This window comes from Pyrus communis, chromosome 15 (assembly GCF_963583255.1).
Source record: "Pyrus communis chromosome 15, drPyrComm1.1, whole genome shotgun sequence".
NCBI classification, from domain to species: Eukaryota; Viridiplantae; Streptophyta; class Magnoliopsida; order Rosales; family Rosaceae; genus Pyrus; species Pyrus communis.
Window position 1 is genome coordinate 5,178,832 of NC_084817.1, and position 17,679 is coordinate 5,196,510.

The 17,679-nt window shown below is 38.0% G+C and overlaps 1 protein-coding gene across 1 annotated transcript; it reads left to right on the forward strand.

Moving 5' to 3' along the window:
- Window positions 1–6,364: 6,364 nt before the first annotated feature.
- Window positions 6,365–16,289, forward strand: LOC137716815 (probable disease resistance protein At4g27220). Its single transcript, XM_068456187.1, has 2 exons — window positions 6,365–8,551; window positions 15,510–16,289. The coding sequence occupies exons 1-2, from the start codon at window positions 6,365–6,367 to the stop codon at window positions 16,110–16,112; spliced, it is 2,790 nt and encodes a 929-aa protein (XP_068312288.1). The 3' UTR covers window positions 16,113–16,289.
- Window positions 16,290–17,679: the final 1,390 nt, after the last annotated feature.

Below are 17,679 nucleotides of genomic sequence, written 5' to 3' on the forward strand. Positions count from 1 at the left end.
AGGATCCTCTCCTAATCTAAGGATGAGAATCCTCATAATCAAGAGATGTGGACTGCGGCTACAAATAGGGAGTCTTTTTAAAGTTATAATAATTATAACCGTTAGATTTGTATCCAACGGTCCACATCTCTTAGTCATGAGGATCCTCATCTTTAGATTATGAGAGGATCCTGGTCCGCCCTCCAGCTGGATCTCTGGAAGTTTCCTCTGATTTCTATCACCCATCCAATCTATCTGACTATTCACTCCACTGATTTTGCTCCACCTGCTGACCACCCATTTCAATTCCTTTTTTTTTTTTTTTGGAAACATTTTCAATTCCTTATCCAAAAGATAATAACAAAATAATGAATAACAGCATGTAGGCATGCATGATCTTAGGCCTAGTTAGGTGGCTTTGGCATCTTAAATGTGATTGCATTCGAACACCTTCTCTGGATAATAAAATGTTAAAATAATTCTAATTATTCGGAAGATAATTATTATAATTATGTTAATCATAATAATATAAATACTTGAAAAGACATTTTATACCCACTCATTCCACGTGTCTATCATCTTTTTCCTTTTTCTTCGTTGTTGTGCCCTCAAGCTGGACCTCTGGAATTTTCCTCTGGTTTCTATCGGAATTGGATTCTCTCCTGAGTTCGGAATTGGATTCTCTTCTGAGCACAAGCTCAGGAGATTGCTGACCAACGTATGGAATCGGATTCTCTTCTGAGTTCGGAATTGGATTCTCTTCTGAGCACAAGCTCAGGAGCTTGCTGACCAGCGCATGTGGTCTGTTGAATTTTGATCCAACGATTATAAACAGAGAGTTTCTTTAAAAATTATAATAATTATAACCGTTAAATCAAAATCCAATGATACTTTGATCAGTAGGCTCCTGAGCTTGTGCTCATAAAGAGAATCCAATTCCGTTTCTATCACCCATCCAATCCATTTGACTCATCATTGCACTCCCACCAATTCCTCTCTCCCTCTCTCCCATGCGTCATTTACTCTCTCATTACACTCAGACTCCCCCATCTCTCAACGGTCACTCTCTCTCATACCATCTGTCCCCCTCTGCAACTCTCCTTCTCCCTCTCGGCAAAACCGAGAACCACCACCGTATCACCTCCAAACACCACCCAAACTCACCCAAAAGCAAAGGGGTCAAGGCGGTGGACAAGTGTGTTAATGGTTTTGTGTTCTTCTTGATAATTGTATGTGTCTATGCCCTCATGATATTATGAATTTATGACATATCATGGGATTGTTTGTGATATGACATATCATGTGATTGCTAGTGTTGTAGTGTAACACTAATCTGGGAATTTCACATTTTCTCCTTCTTTCTATGCTTTTTGGGAAAAGGATCCCTTCGGATTCATTATGCGGTGATCATAGAGATCCTCACATCCCAGCCGTTCAATATGTATTGGGTGGTCAATTTTTGTTAAATATTATTTGTGTTTAATTTAAAATGGTAAAAGTTAAATGATTTCTGATCACATGATAAACGATAAACGGTTAAAATGTAAAGATTCTTAGGATCTCCACGTAATAGATCCAGAGGAGATCCTTTTCCTTCTTTTTGTAACTTCATGTGCCATTTGGGACTGAAGTATATAATAGTATAAAAATTGAAGATATTTCTAAAAAAAAAAAAAAAAAAATATTATCATTTATCATTTATCATTTATCATTCCTTTCATCAGATATGCTTTTTGGCATTACTACAAGTTTCAATTTTTTTGGAACTCATGGATAATTTTTTTTTTTTAAAGGACAATTGGTGACAAGTCACAGTTATTCATTCCTTTTGGAAACCGAAAAGACTCACAGAAACATTTCAGCCTCTCATACCCATAGTCAAGCAGACTCACCAGCTATATTTGTTGATGCATTGAGTAACTTATTTGACTTTAGTTTTCCTAGCCTAGTGAATATGTTAATTACTGCATTCTCTGCCTTTTTTTTTCTTTTAAAAAAAATTATTTTCTTATGAATTAAAATAAATAAAAATCTGAGAATAGAAATTTTGGAAAGAATGAGTGTAAATATACAACCCATATTATTCATTGTATGTAAAAATTGATTAAAAAACTACGAATGTATCAATACATTAAATGAGTCATCAACTTTCACCAAATCAATAACTTATAACTAAGAATGTGAGTAAATTTTGGTATAGGTGTTATACAAGTGTTGTTTTACAACAACTGTATGTAAGTCTATTTTACTCAAGATTATAACATAAAAAACACACATCTGTGAAGTTTGTTTTGTTTAAATTTGGGAGTTTTGCAATTTTTAGATTTATAAATATCAAAATTTTAATATTTTTTTTGGGTTAATTTTTTTAATTCAGATTATCTTGTACATTCTGATGAGAGAGTGAGTTGAAATTATGATTTGTTTTTTTTTCATTGTATATAGGCAAAAGTTGGTTCAAGCTTGAATTAACAATTATATCTTTTCAAATTCCATGTTTGTAGATAATAATGGTGCCTCATACAACGTTCACTATCTAGCTAAGAATGTTGGTAGTGGTGAAGTCCTGCTGAATTGCTGAAAAAACGTCCTCTCCAATTGGTACAAAATCCAACTCCAATCCACACAACAATAACAACAATTAAAACAAAAAAAAAAAAAAAAAAAAAAAAAACTAGGTAACCCTACTCTATCATTTTTTTTTTCTTTGTGGTATAATTCTATTGTCATATAAATTAGCTTCATGTGTTTCAATATTTTTATTTCCTTTCCTAGGATGCTTCCTTAACAATCAACAAATATTGGACAAAAGCTTTTAGCGTTGAAGCAAAATATTTTTGCCTAATTTGGCAAACTCTTTGTATCTTCGAAACACGATATCTCTTACAATTTTTAATCTCACGGCAACGCGCGGGCATAACTTTATGGGCCATCCTAATTTGTGACCTGCATCATTTTTTAATTGACCTTAGTGAAGTACACAATTTTACATGCAGTTTAGGGCCCATTTGATAACCTAGTTTTAGAGTACACATGTTGTTAAATTAGAAGATGAATATAAAACTTAGTGCTTTTAGATTTCTTAGTTGTTTTTGCTTTTGGTTAGCAAATTGCAATTGTATCTAGAAGAACTTGGCAAGAAAGAAAGAAATTATTATGTACTCCCCCTTCTTACTTCATTAGCTTATTCTTAATTTACAGAACGACCGATTTGCATTGGTGCTCCAAGGAACGTAAATATTGAAGATCAACTCACTTCATCCATAACCAATAGAGCTAAGGGTACGTTCTTTAATTATAACCATATTTGATTTGAGTTGGAATCTTGGATCTCATTTATGGCATTTGGTTTGCTTCCAAATCTGGTGCCATGCAAGCTTGTACTTTTCAGTCAGTGTATTGATTACGTATCGTGTTTATGTTAAATCTGCAATAGTTTAGTGCACATAAGTGAAGAAATCTTGAAAAAGAATGAAGAACAAATCAGAGAATTTTAGAGATGAAATGCTTGAGCTAATAGTAGCAGCTCAGCATCCTTCATACAATTTTATCTCTTCTCCTTCACTACCAAACAAAGACAATTACTCTGAGCCCTTCAATCTAAAAAACTAATTTGGTGCATACACTCGTCTAATGAAACCAAGTCCACACCTAGTTCACTAACAACAAAGTAACACTAGCAGCTACATAACACTAGCCTAATGGAATTCAAGCAAACAAACACAAACAAATTTCTTGTGTTCCAAGTTGTAGGATCAAAACCAAATTTCATTTAGCTCCAACATTCCCTTCTAAATGGATTATGCTTTGACTCCAAGCAGTCCTCTCAGATAAACAAATCTGTTTTTAGGCAGAGTTTTGTTGAAAATATCTGCAGTCTGATCTTCAAACTTGCAATACAACAACTCAATTGTGTTTTCCAGCAATGCCCCTAGGATGAAATGAAATTTTCTTTTCATGTGTTTAGTCTTCTGATGGAACACATGGTTTTTAGTATTGGTTATTGCATAGTTGTTGTCACACATGAACGGTGTGGCATCCAATTGCATTTCCCGAAAATCCTTCAGAACAAATCTTAGCCATATAGCTCGAAATGTTGCTTCAGCAGCACTCGCATACTCAGCTTCTGCGATGGACAGTGCAAAACTTTGTTGCTTGACTGAAGCCTAAGAAAATATCCCATATCCAAATGTAAAGACATAATATGAGGTACTTCTTATATCATCCTCACTTCCACCCCAGTCACTATTACAAAAGCCAGTTAGATCTGCATTTTCACTTTGTATACCTGAGTCCAAAATCCAAGGTTCATGAGATGTATCTGAGGACCCTTTTTGCAATTTCCATGTGAATCTTTGTTATACTATGCATAAATCTTGATAGTAGGTTTGCTACAAACATGATATCAACTTTTGTTGCTGTCAAATAGAGTAGACTGCCAACAATTTTCTTGTACAAATTCTCATCGGTAACTTCAGTTCCATCATTTTTACACTTTTTCATTTGTAATCAATGGGGTAGCAACTGACTTGCATCATTTCCTTCCAAATTTCTCAAGTAAGGTCTGTGCATATTTTTGCTGATGTATGAAAATACTACTGGATTCTGGAATCACTCCAATTCCCAGAAAGTGATGAAGAAATCCCAAATTAGTCATTTCGTAATGCTTCATCAAATCCTCTATGAGTTTAGAAATCATAGCTTCATTGCTTCCAATGAACACCGCATCATCGATATAGATAAACACAATTAGCTTTTCTGAGCCTTTTCCCGTCTTTGTATAAATTGTTGCCTCACTTGAACTTTTTCTGAAACCTCTCTTGTTGAAGTAGTAGTCAATTTTACTGCACCAAGACCTTGGTGCTTACTTCAGTCTATACAGTGCCTACCTTAATTTGAACACCTTCTCATCTTTATTTGGAACCATAAAACATTATTCCAATATGCTATTGAGAAAAGCTGAATTATGTGTGGCCAAAGCAATTAAAGTCCTAATAGTGTCCAACCTTGCCATTAGAGCAAAGGTTTCATTGAAATTCATTCCAGGTTGTTGGAAATAACCCTTGGCAACTAGTCTTACATTGTTCTTTTGTACGAAGCCATCTAGATTCAATTTGGTCTTTTAGACGCATTTCACACCTATCACTAGTTTGTCCCTTGGTCTATTCACAAGTTACGAAGTTGAATTTTTCTCAATCATACAATTCCATCACTCATTGCCTTCTGCCAAGATTGGTCATTCTCAACTTCTTCAAAGCTTTCAGGTTCCACTATACGATAGTTGCAGGTTGCATAAATCTCACTCAACCTCCTCATTCTTAATGAAGTTGATCCTAAGGGAGAGTCTTGCACTTCTAGGTCCTCTAGTGTTGAACTTAAACGTTGGGGAGACTAAATTTCAGACACAATTTCACTCTCAGTTTGTGTCTCACATTCCACTTCGTCAAGTCTAAGTGGTACTAAGATGATATCTTCAATCTTTTTATCCCAATTCCTAACAGCTTCTTTATTAAATATGACATCCCTCAAAATAATCACCTTGTAAGTTTCAAGATTGAAAAATCTATACCCTTTCTCTTAACTCCTATATCCCACATAGATGCATTTCGTGGTGTTGTCTTCAAGTTTGTGTCTCAATTGTGTTGGCATCTGTGCATAACAAATAGAACACCCTTGGATGCTTCACACCAAGTTTCCTACCACTAAATGCTTCAAAAGGATTCATTTTATCAAGTGTCTTTATTGGACATCTGTTGAGAAGATAGACTACTATTTTAACTGCCTCACTCCAAAATGAATGTGGCATCTTCTTTTCAAGCAACATGGATTTTGCCATTTCAATCGCCGTCTAATTTTTCCTCTCTGTAATACCATTCTACTATGATGAGTAAGCAACAGTTAGTTGTTTCTGTAGTCCTATATCCTCACATAACTCCTTGAACTCGATTGAGGTATATTTGCCACCTCTACCACTTCTAAGCTTTTTTATTTTTAGTCCACGTTGTAGTTCAACCATTGCTTTGAACTTTTTGAAAACAAAAACGCTACTCTTATCACATAATTTTACCATAACTTGTATCATTTCTCTAATAGAGATAAAAACCAATTGTGTTACTGGGCCCCATTTTATTAAAACATAATTAATATTCAAAAATTACAATTAAATACCAAAAAAACTAGAGTTAGTTTCTAATCTTAGACAATGTTTTATTCAAAAAGTAATCTTTTTCAGGAAGTGGAATAGAATTTTCCGTTTTTCATAATACGTTTTGAAATGTACTGTGTTTATTTATAAGTTGTTGAAAGATTACTCATAAGTCAATTAGAAAAGCAAAGTATTTCTTGAGCTCCTTTTTTCTAATTTAATTTGTATTCATCAGCAGGCATGGAGATTGTTAATCAAATTGTCGGAAAAGTTGCCGAGTATGCACTTGAACCAGCTATACGCCAAGTGGGTTACCTACTTCACTGCAAAAGAAACCTCGAGAGTCTACAGACTCAAGTGAACGAATTAGGTGCCGCTAGAGAGCGGCTAGAGCGCGAGGTTGTTCGAGTTGAAGAAAAAGGTGAAAAAATCCACACTGACGTCCTGAACTGGCGGAAAAGCGTGGTTGAGATCACCGAGAAGGCGAAGGAATTATGCAAGCCTGATACGCAAGCAAAGATGAGCTGTCTCCGTGGGGTTTGTCCAAACCCGGTGCTCCGTTACAAGCTAGGCAGGAGATCAACAAAGTTGGAGCAGGCGGTTGTTGAGCTCTACGCAAAAAGAGATTTCGCTATCATTTCGTACAATGTCCGCCCACAAGAGGTATCCATGGTATCTGACAAACAGTATGAGGTATTTGATTCGAGGACTTCAACTGTAAAGGAAATCATGGATGAACTGAGAATTCCTAATACCGACCTGATTTTGGTGTATGGTATTCGAGGCGTGGGGAAGACCACACTGGTTGAAGAAGTCCATAGGCAAGCTCTAAAAGAAAAGTTATTTACTGATGCGGTTATGGTAAGAAGTGTGCAAAATCCGGACCTTGAAGGAATTCAAAAAGAAATTGCCAGAAAGTTAGGTATGGAAGTTTATGAAAGCGAAACTATGTCAGAAAGAGCACTTCGTCTATGTAACAGGATAAAAGCCAAGAAAGTTCTTGTAATTTTAGACAACATTTGGGAAAGCATTGACTTGCAGAGTGTAGGACTTCCTTGTCTGCCGACTTGTAGAATACTGTTGACATCCAGAGCTCGAAAATTGCTATCCTCAGAGAAGCGGTTGCAAAAAGACTTTCTGCTTGAAGTTTTAAACGAGGAAGAAGCTTGGCGTTTATTTGAGATGAAGGCAGGTGGTGTTGTTAAAAATCCCAATATACAAACTGTGGCAACTGAAGTAGCCAAAAAATGCGGAGGTTTGCCAGTTTTGGTTGTCACAGTCGCAAGCTCTTTAAGAAATAGAAGTACTTTACCAGTATGGAGGGATGCCTTGAGATGCCTAAAAGTGTTTGACAACGAACACTCAGCCGAACACAAAGCATACTCGGCTTTAGAGTGGAGTTACAATCAATTGGATGATCAAAAGCTTAAGCCCCTATTCTTGATATGTGGAATGTTGGCACGTCTTGGGGGAGCCTACGCTACTTTGACAAACTTGTTGAAATATACAATTGGTTTGGGTTTGTTTAATAACATTGACTTAGTGGAGCACGCACAATATGCATTGCACTCGCGGATTGAAGAGCTTAAAGATTCTTGTCTGTTACTCGAATCTGAGGATAATACATCATTCACAATGCATGATATGGTACACAATGTTGCCATCTCGATTGCATCCAAAGGCCAACATGCCTTATTAAGAACATATGGAGATGAGTTGAAGGAATGGCCAAACAATAAGGATTTTTTGGAAAATTGCAAAATGATCTCTTTGCCTTGCAAAAACATCCCTAGGCTTCCTGAAGTTTTGAAATGCCAACAACTGGAGTTTTTTCATTTGCAATATAATGGTGACTTGCTTGAAATCCCAGGTAACTTTTTCGAGGAGATGAGAAAGCTTAAAGTTATGGATTTCACCAATGTGCATATTTGGTCGTTACCTCCATCTCTTCTGCTCCTAGAAAATCTTCGTACATTGTGTTTGGATCAATGCGTGGTGGGAGACGTAACTCTAGTTGGACAGCTATCACAACTAGAAATTCTCAGCTTTAGATATTCCAAGCTTAAAGAGTTACCGAAAGAAATAGGGAAATTGACTCGTCTTCGACTGCTGGATTTAAGCTGGTGCTCTGAGCTCAAAATGATTTCACCTAATGTTATATCAAGTTTGAAAAGTCTAGAAGACTTGAGAATGAAAAACAGCTTCAACGGATGGGTGCCAGAAGGAATCACCGGAGAAAGAAGTAATGCTAGCCTTTTGGAACTGAAGGACTTGCCTCGTTTAGCTGCATTAAGCGTACATGTTCCAGATGCTAGCAGTATTCCGACAGACTTGTTCACAGACAAGTTAAAAAGATACGAAATATTAATCGGCACTGAGCCAAAATGGGACGATGTGGATGAAACCCTCAATACATTGAAGCTCCACCTCCCAACTGGCTGTGAATTGGACCATGGTCTAGAAATGTTGTTGAAGAGGTCATGTGAAGATTTGTACTTGGATGGATCGGAGGGAGCTGATAATGTTGTGTACCACTCAGGTAGTGAAGATTTTCAACAACTCAAGCATCTCCATGTGAAAAACAATGCCCAATTTACACATATCATTACTGAGGAGGTATGCCTTTGGTGTCGTTCTTTCCCATTTATGCCATATCATTACTTCTTTGGTATATCACTCAATTTTCAATGTATTACTCAATTTTCGTTGGTGAATTTACACATATCATTACTTCTTTTATTTATTTATTTGAGCGATATAATTTACAAAGAAAAATGAAACAACCACCATAGAACTTCTAGATTTTGTCTGGCTAAATTTACATATATTTGATCATTTGAAGTGGTTCAGTTTTATCTAGTGCGTATCAAGAAATATATGTTGGTATAATTTTTTCATCTAAAGATACCATTTGACTAGATAATAACAATTAATGTGAATTCTCTTCTCTTAAAAATCGAATGTACAAATACTGCAGGTTGTGTTGCCGAACTTAACAAGCTTGGTGGTAGATCAATGTACTGGTTTAACTTTTGTGTTATCGTCTCCCATGGCTAGGAATCTTGTACAACTTAAAAAACTAGAGATAACCGGATGTGAATCAATGGAAGAGATAGTTTCAATAGAAGAATATGGGGAAGAAAAACCGGATGGCATGTTTTGTAAGCTACAACATATGAAGCTAAGAGATCTTCCAAAACTCTCTAGATTCTGTTCAGTAAGCTGTAATGTCCAGTTTCCATCTTTGGAGAGTTTGAAATTAAAGAATTGTACAGAACTGAAAGGATTTGTCTTTGAACCTAAACTTGAGACTGAAGAACTATACTTTCTTTTTGACGACAAGGTAAAATTATTACACTATTGTTTCTCTTTTATTGATCATTATTCTTATGTCTAATAATTTAACAATTTTGTAATTCGAATACAGGTAGGGTTTCCAAAGTTGGAGATATTGTCCATCTTTGGGCTATCTACTTTGACTACAGTATGGCGCAACCAACTTGATTCAGACTCTTTCTACAAACTTAGAGATGTTGAAGTTATCGAATGCCATAGTCTAATAAGCATCTTTACACCTAGCATTGCAGGAAGATTGAATGCTTTAGGAAGTTTATTGATAAGTTCGTGCAGTTGTTTAGAGGTGGTTTTTGAGATCGAAGAAACACCTTACTGTTGGAAATTCAACTCAAAACAAGTTGGTGCTAGCTATTGTTGAAAATCAATGTCAAAGTTAGGCATGGAAAGTTAGGCAATGTTAGGTATGGTTGAATAAAAATTATTAGGTGCAATTAATGTGTTTTGTGTGGTAATAAATAATCTTAGTTTAATCATTTGGTTTGCTATAAATACCCAAGTTCTCAAGCATTGTAAATCATCTCATCAAAATCCCACTTCCAATCGTGAAGAAGCTTGTAAGCTTTCTTATTCCAATAGTTTGTAAACCTTTTCATATATCAAAGTCCAAGTGTTTAGCCAAAGCTTGTTGCTTCCCTCCTTTCTCTATTTCTTTCTTTGTCCAATTTTATTTGAGAGTGCAAAGTGAAAGAGGTGTGATAGAGTTTGTAAACTTATCACCCACATATTTTGGTATTGAGTTAGTAAACTGTAAAATACCAACAATTGGTATCAGAGCCAGAATACCATTCTGGCAGGTGCAGCAGTTATGGCGTCCAACTTAGTGCAACTCCAAGTTCCCACATTGAAGAAAGAAAATTATGAAAGATGGTGCATCCAATTCAAAGCATTGTTTGGATCACAGGAGCTATGGGAAGTTGTCAGTAGTGGGTATGTTGTACCCACTGCCGAGCAAGAAGCCGTATATACTGCGGATCAAAGGAACACTCTCAAGGACTTACGAAAGAAGGACCAAAAGGCGCTGTATCTTCTATACCAGGGTTTGGAAGATTCAACGTTCGAGAAGGTTGCAGAAGCAACAACGAGCAAGCAAGTATGGGATACACTCAGTACAATCTACAAAGGAGTAGATCGAGTCAAGAAAGTGAGGTTACAATCACTTCGAGCAGATTTTGAAACTGCTCATATGAATGAAGGGGAGAGCATCTCCGACTATCACTCAAGGCTCATTGTGATAGTAAATCAGATGAGGAGAAATGGCGAGAGACTCGATGAAGTACGAGTTGTGGAGAAGATACTCCGGTCACTCACATCTAAGTTTGAGCATGTGGTGACTGCCATTGAGGAATCCAAGGATTTGGAGGTGATGAGCGCAGAAGAGCTACTAGGATCCCTCCTAGTTCACGAGCAACGCATTCAGAAGAATGCAAGCCCAACAACGCTAGAGCAAGCTTTGGAGTCAAAGTTGAATATTGACAAACCAAATAAAGGTCGTGGGCAGTGGAACTCACGTCGTGGGAGCTCATCCAACCGTAGCCGAGGACGAGCCCGAGGAAGAGGTCGAGGCTATGCACAAAATCAAGGTCAGTCTCAGGAGTGGAGATCTACTCGAGGAAAGACGCATATCCAGTGTCACAACTGTAAGCAATATGGACATTATGCCAATGAATGTTCACATAAAAATGGTGAGCATGTCAACATGGCAGAATCAAGTGGAAATACTAATGAAGAACTTACAGTCTTACTAGCACACCATGATTCCAGTAGCCAACAAGATGTTTGGTATTTGGACTCTGGTGCAAGCAATCACATGTGTGGAAAGAAGGAGTTTTTTGCCGAACTCAAAAAAGGGGCCTATGGATCTGTAAGTCTTGGTGACTCCTCAAAGTTGCCAGTTGAAGGCAAAGGGAAGATCAAGATCATCCAGAAGGATGGAAGAGAAGAATACATCTCCGATACCTACTACATACCAGGTATGAAGAGCAACATTCTGAGCATTGGTCAACTGCTCCAGAAAGGGTACATTATACATATGGAGAACATGCTTCTCACTCTCAGGAATGCAAGGAGAAAGCTTATTGCACGTGTTCGAATGTCAAAGAACCGGATGTTTCCGTTGAATTTGAACACAAAGATTGGAAGCTGCAACATCGGTGTAATGGAAGATGAGTCATGGAAATGGCATCTTCGATTTGGCCATCTTAATTTCAATGGCCTAAAGTTGCTGTCAAGTGGAGGAATGGTTCGTGGTCTACCCCAGATTGAAGCCACACGCCAAGTATGTGAAGGTTGTGTGCTTGGCAAGCAAGCACGACTATCGTTCCCTGTTGGTGATACATGGAGAGCAAAGGCACCACTGCAGTTGGTGCACACAGATATATGTGGTCCATTGGATCCCATGTCTTATGGAGGTAATAGGTATTTTATTACCTTCATTGATGATTTCAGTAGAAAGACTTGGGTCTATTTTCTCAAGGAGAAGTCAGCTGCCCTAAAAATTTTCAAGGAGTTCAAGGCACTCACAGAGGCAGAAAGTAACCACAAGCTTGTGGCTGTGAGATCAGATAGAGGTGGAGAGTACACCTCCAATGCTTTCCAAGCATACTGCAAGGAGCAAGGAATTAGGCATCAACTTACTGCTGCCTATACCCCACAGCAAAATGGGATAGCCGAAAGAAAGAATCGAACCATCCTTGACATGACAAGGTCCATGCTTAAGGAGAAGAATTTGCCAAAAGAGTTATAGGCAGAAGCTGTAGCTTGTTCGATTTATTTGTTGAATCGATGTCCAACAAAGAGTGTCAAGAGGATGACACCACAAGAGGCTTGGAGTGGATACAAGCCGAATGTTACACACCTAAGAATTTTTGGGTGTGTTGCATATGCTCAAGTTCCAGAAGCCAAGAGGAGGAAACTTGATGATAGAGGTGAGAAGTGTGTGTTTGTGGGCTATAGTGAAGAGTCCAAGGCATACAAGCTTTACAACCCACTAACTGGCAAAATAGTGGTTAGTAGAGATGTCATCTTCAGTGAGGAAGAGACATGGACGTGGAACAACAAAGAAGTCAGTAAAGAGAAGATCGTCTCCACTGATTTTGAAGAACCAGAAGTTGTACCACCGATTGAGCAACAGCCTGCTCAAACAATCACAACAACTCCAGTGCACAGAATTGCAAGGAGTGGTCCTACATCTAGTGAGGAAAGCAGCTCCTCAACTCTAGTGAGGTTAAGGAGTCTCACAGAGATTTATGGACAAGAAGAAGAAGAAGAAACCAACCTTTTCTGCTTGTATGCAGACCACGAGCCTTTCTCATTCAATGAAGCTGTGGAAGAAGATTGTTGGAAGAAAGCCATGGAAGAAGAGATCCATGCCATCGAGAAGAATGACACTTGGGAGCTGACAAAGCTCCCACCAAATCAGAAGGCTATTGGTGTCAAGTGGGTTTACAAGATCAAACGCACTGCAGATGGGAGTGTGGATCGATACAAATCAAGGCTTGTAGCAAAGGGCTACAAACAGAAGTATGGAGTGGACTATGATGAAGTCTATGCTCCAGTTGCGAGACTTGACACGGTAAGATTGCTAATCTCTCTTGCCGCACATCATAAATGGAAAATTTATCAACTAGATGTCAAGTCAGCCTTCCTTAATGGAGTACTTGAGGAAGAAGTGTACGTGGAACAACCGGAAGGCTTCCAAGTACAAGGAGAAGAAGATAAGGTGTATCGTTTGAAGAAGGCTTTGTACGGCCTCAAGCAAGCACCACGAGCTTGGAACTCAAGGATCGACAACTACCTTCACCAAAATGGATTTCAGAAATGTCCATACGAGCATTCAGTTTACATGAAGAATGGTGAAAAAGGGGAGTTCTTAATTATTTGTCTCTATGTAGATGATTTATTGTTTACAGGAAACAATGAGGCAATGTTCCATGAGTTCAAGCAATCCATGTTCAGTGAATTTGAGATGACTGACAATGGATTAATGTCATACTTTCTTGGCATAGAAGTGAAGCAAGAAAGTGATGGTATCTACATCTCTCAACAAAGGTACATGAGAGACATATTGAAGAAGTTCAATATGGACAAGTGCAACACTGTCAATACCCCAGTCGCAACTGGATTGAAGCTGTCCAAAGGAGGAGAGGGTGAGTTTGTAAACTCAACAGTGTACAAAAGCCTCGTTGGAAGCCTAAGGTACCTTACAATCACAAGACCTGATATAGTTTATGGTGTTGGACTCGTGAGTCGATACATGGAAACACCAAGGGAGTCTCATTGGCTGGCCGCCAAGAGAATTTTGAGGTACATAAGAGGTACTCTAAACTATGGTCTATTTTATAATTTTGGTGAAGATGCAAAATTATTTGGTTATTCAGATAGTGATTGGGGAGGTGACCAAGATGAAAGGAAAAGCACAACTGGCTATGTGTTTTTTCTAGGATCAACAGCTTTCTCATGGACTTCAAAGAAGCAATCAATTGTTGCTTTGTCATCATGTGAAGCCGAGTATGTTGCTGTAGCCTCAACCGTGTGTGAGGCAATTTGGTTAAGAAATCTGTTGAAGTCAGTGTGTCATCCACAAGTGGAATCGACTGTGATTCACGTAGATAACGTGTCTGCAATCAAACTTGCAAAGAATCCTGTTCAACATGGAAGGAGCAAGCACATTGATACCAGGTTCCATTTTCTAAGGGACCATGTGAAGCAAAAGACAATTGAACTTGTCTACTGTCACACCAAGGAACAAGTGGCAGACATCTTCACAAAGCCATTGCCAATTGAAACATTCCGGCTACTGCGTGAAATGCTAGGAATGAAGGCGTTTTGATTTGAGGAGGTGTGTTGGAAATTCAACTCAAAACAAGTTGGTGCTAGCTATTGTTGAAAATCAATGTCAAAGTTAGGCATGGAAAGTTAGGCAATGTTAGGTATGGTTGAATAAAAATTATTAGGTGCAATTAATGTGTTTTGTGTGGTAATAAATAATCTTAGTTTAATCATTTGGTTTGCTATAAATACCCAAGTTCTCAAGCATTGTAAATCATCTCATCAAAATCCCACTTCCAATTGTGAAGAAGCTTGTAAGCTTTCTTATTCCAATAGTTTGTAAACCTTTTCATATATCAAAGTCCAAGTGTTTAGCCAAAGCTTGTTGCTTCCCTCCTTTCTCTATTTCTTTCTTTGTCCAATTTTATTTGAGAGTGCAAAGTGAAAGAGGTGTGATAGAGTTTGTAAACTTATCACCCACATATTTTGGTATTGAGTTAGTAAACTGTAAAATACCAACACTTACACCTCTACGACTCAGTTGAAAATGTCTGGTTGTGAAAATCTAGATTCGGTATTTATAGATGACTGTAAGAGTTTGAAATATATTTTTCCATGCTCAGTGGCTAGAGATCTTCAGCAACTACGAGAGCTAAAAGTGAAGTTCTGTTCTGGAGTGGAGGAAATAATTTCCAAGGAAGAGGGACTAGAAATGATGCCCAAGTTTGTGTTTCCAAAATCAACAAATATTGAATTTATCTGTCTAGCCCAACTTAAGAGCTTCTATCCAGGAATGCATGCTTCCGAATGGCCGCTACTCGAACAAGTGGATGTGAAGGAATGTGGTAAATTGGACATTTTTGCCTCTGAAATTTCAAGTTTCCAGAAGCATGAGTTTGGAGGTCTTTACACTCCAATTAAACACTCTATGTTCTTAATTGACAAGGTAAAAATACATTACATAATTTTCTTAAACGAAAGTTAGCTTTTCAAGCTAGTTCATAGAAAAAATCTCCTTCTGTCGTTATTTTTGTCGTTTATCATTCATGCGTTGGCAATATTGCAGGATGTATCATTCCCCAACTTGGAAAACATGAACTTAGGCAGAGACATGGAAATATGGTGTGGTCCATCCTCATCACAGGTGTTTAGGAAACTAAAATCGTTGGTGTTTGAGTACTCCGACCAGAAAGTTTCTTTATTTGAGAATAGTGTACATCCAGATGTGACCTTCCCACATTTAAGTGTTTTGAAGCTTAAGGAAATGCGGAAGTTGATGCATCTACACAATGAGAATTTCCCAGGGGCAGACCCAGTTTTTCCAAACTTGAAAGTTCTACATGTGGTTGCTTGTGCTGCATTGAAGGATCCGGTGTTATCTGCTATTCCCTTCAAGAATTTAACAACTTTGGAAGTAGTTGGTTGTCATAGGTTGAAATATTTAACAACTTACACGATAGCCAAAACTTTAAAGCGGCTAAGAGAAATGACGGTTGGGCATTGTAAAAGAATGAGAGGAATAGGGGCAACGACGTCAGATGCAGGAAATGATGGTGAGATTTGTTTTAGCCAGTTGCAAAGTTTGAAACTTTACTCTCTACCACGTCTGCAGGATTTCTTCTTTGGAAATTGCATTGTCAAATTCCGATCCTTGAAAACCGTACATATATACAAATGCCCTGAGTTGAAGATTAACTGCCTTGAGTGGAAGAGTTCCCCAGAACTAGGAGTGCAGATAACAGAGGAGGTAGTACGAGATTATTATTGGTGTCACAAGGACGACGACGACGACAATGAAGTTGATGCAGATGGTGGTCTTGGTGATGGTAATGAATCTAATGATGATGTTTACGGTAGATGGTGATGATATTTCTGATGACGGAAGCTATGAAGATTCTAATGACCATCGTGATGGTGATGCAGATATTGATAATGGGGGGTGGTGGTCGTGGACGGAAGCTATGAAGATTCTAATCACAGCACGACATATGTCAACGTCGGAATAAAGCTCCTAGAGCCCCACATTGACTGTGCACGAAAGCCGAAGACTCCTCAGCTATAAAAGATCATTTCCCTACATAGAATTAATCCCTAATGCCATTATAATACTTAAACTTGTCATTAGAACTTGCTAATGATGATTATGCTTAGACCATTGTGTCATGTAAACTCTATATTATTATTGAAAAATCATCTACCTTCGCGGATGTAGCCCAACTTAGATAACCAGAGTAATCGTGCAAAGGTCATAAACTTGACACTTTACTTTGTTCCAAAGTATCTCCAATTTTGTGCATCAAGATTTGGCGCCGTTTGTGGGAAACGACACTTATTCCTACTCTCATCAGCTTTGTCAAGCTAGTATCCATTGTTTGGACGCTCTTCTTTGATCAGGTATCCCTCTCCAACATGGGGAGCCAAGGAAGCCATAACACCCAGAACGACACCTCTCTCGTGTGTAGCATGAGGCAGTGACTGAAGGAAAGAAAGAAAGTTGCTCTTCAAGCTAAGGTCGAGGAGTTGAAAGCTCAGAACAACAAATAGTAATCAGGAATGAGATCCTCTATGAACAACATGGGAGGCTCTTCGAGATGTTCCACGAGACTTGACATACCTCGTCTTACAACCCTAGCCTAATTAAACCTTAGCCATCACATGGGCTTTCACATAAGTAGCTAAAAGACCAAAACAATATGGGCTTTGAGACAAAACCGAAGGCCCGAATAGAATTAAGCCACAAAATTCAATAGTGGATTGCACGTTGGGAGACGTCCACCTATCCTGGAAGGCTCTTCCACAATTAAGGTTTTCTTCTTTTCTTGGCTAAGCCAAACGTGTTTGTTTTCAAATTACTTATCACGCATGTGTATTGTCTTTCCAATAGAGATAAAACTCATATGTATTGGTTGGCCCTACCAAATATTTGTCACCTGACTCGCCTCTTATGTGAAAGAATGTTTTAATCAATTTAAAAGTATTCTAAAACAATTTCACAATCATGTTAACTTTAGCAATCATCACCACTTAAACCTTAAGAAATAATTTCGCAAACGTTATTCCATTGTCATGTGAACCTTAAGGGCTTGTATGGTAGCCTAGACTGGATGCAGACTTCAGATATGCCATAATTTTGCAAACGTTTTTCTAACATGCCCCGGTCCCGATATTCCCCGAATACCAGGATAGGCACGTACTGGCCGACACCCGAGGGTGACGAAAGCCATTTATTGAGTGCAAATGCTGAAAACAAGGGGTATATGAGGTTTAAATATAAAAGAATAATTAATATGTATTTAAGGAACGTGTTCAGAGTATACAACTAACTAGAACACTAAAAGAAATAATATAAAATTGAATGAATAAAAGAATGGATCCTACACCAAGAGGTCTCGAAGATGCCGATGCGTAAGTGCCTTGACGTCGGGATTGTA

Coding starts and splice junctions, on each gene's coding strand:
- LOC137716815 (XM_068456187.1), top strand. CDS start 6,365: ATGGAGATTGTTAATCAAATTGTCGGAAAAGTTGCCGAGTATGCACTT. Junction 8,552..15,509: donor TCAATACATTGAAGCTCCAC/CTCCCAACTGGC, acceptor TTGAAGCTTAAG/GAAATGCGGAAGTTGATGCA.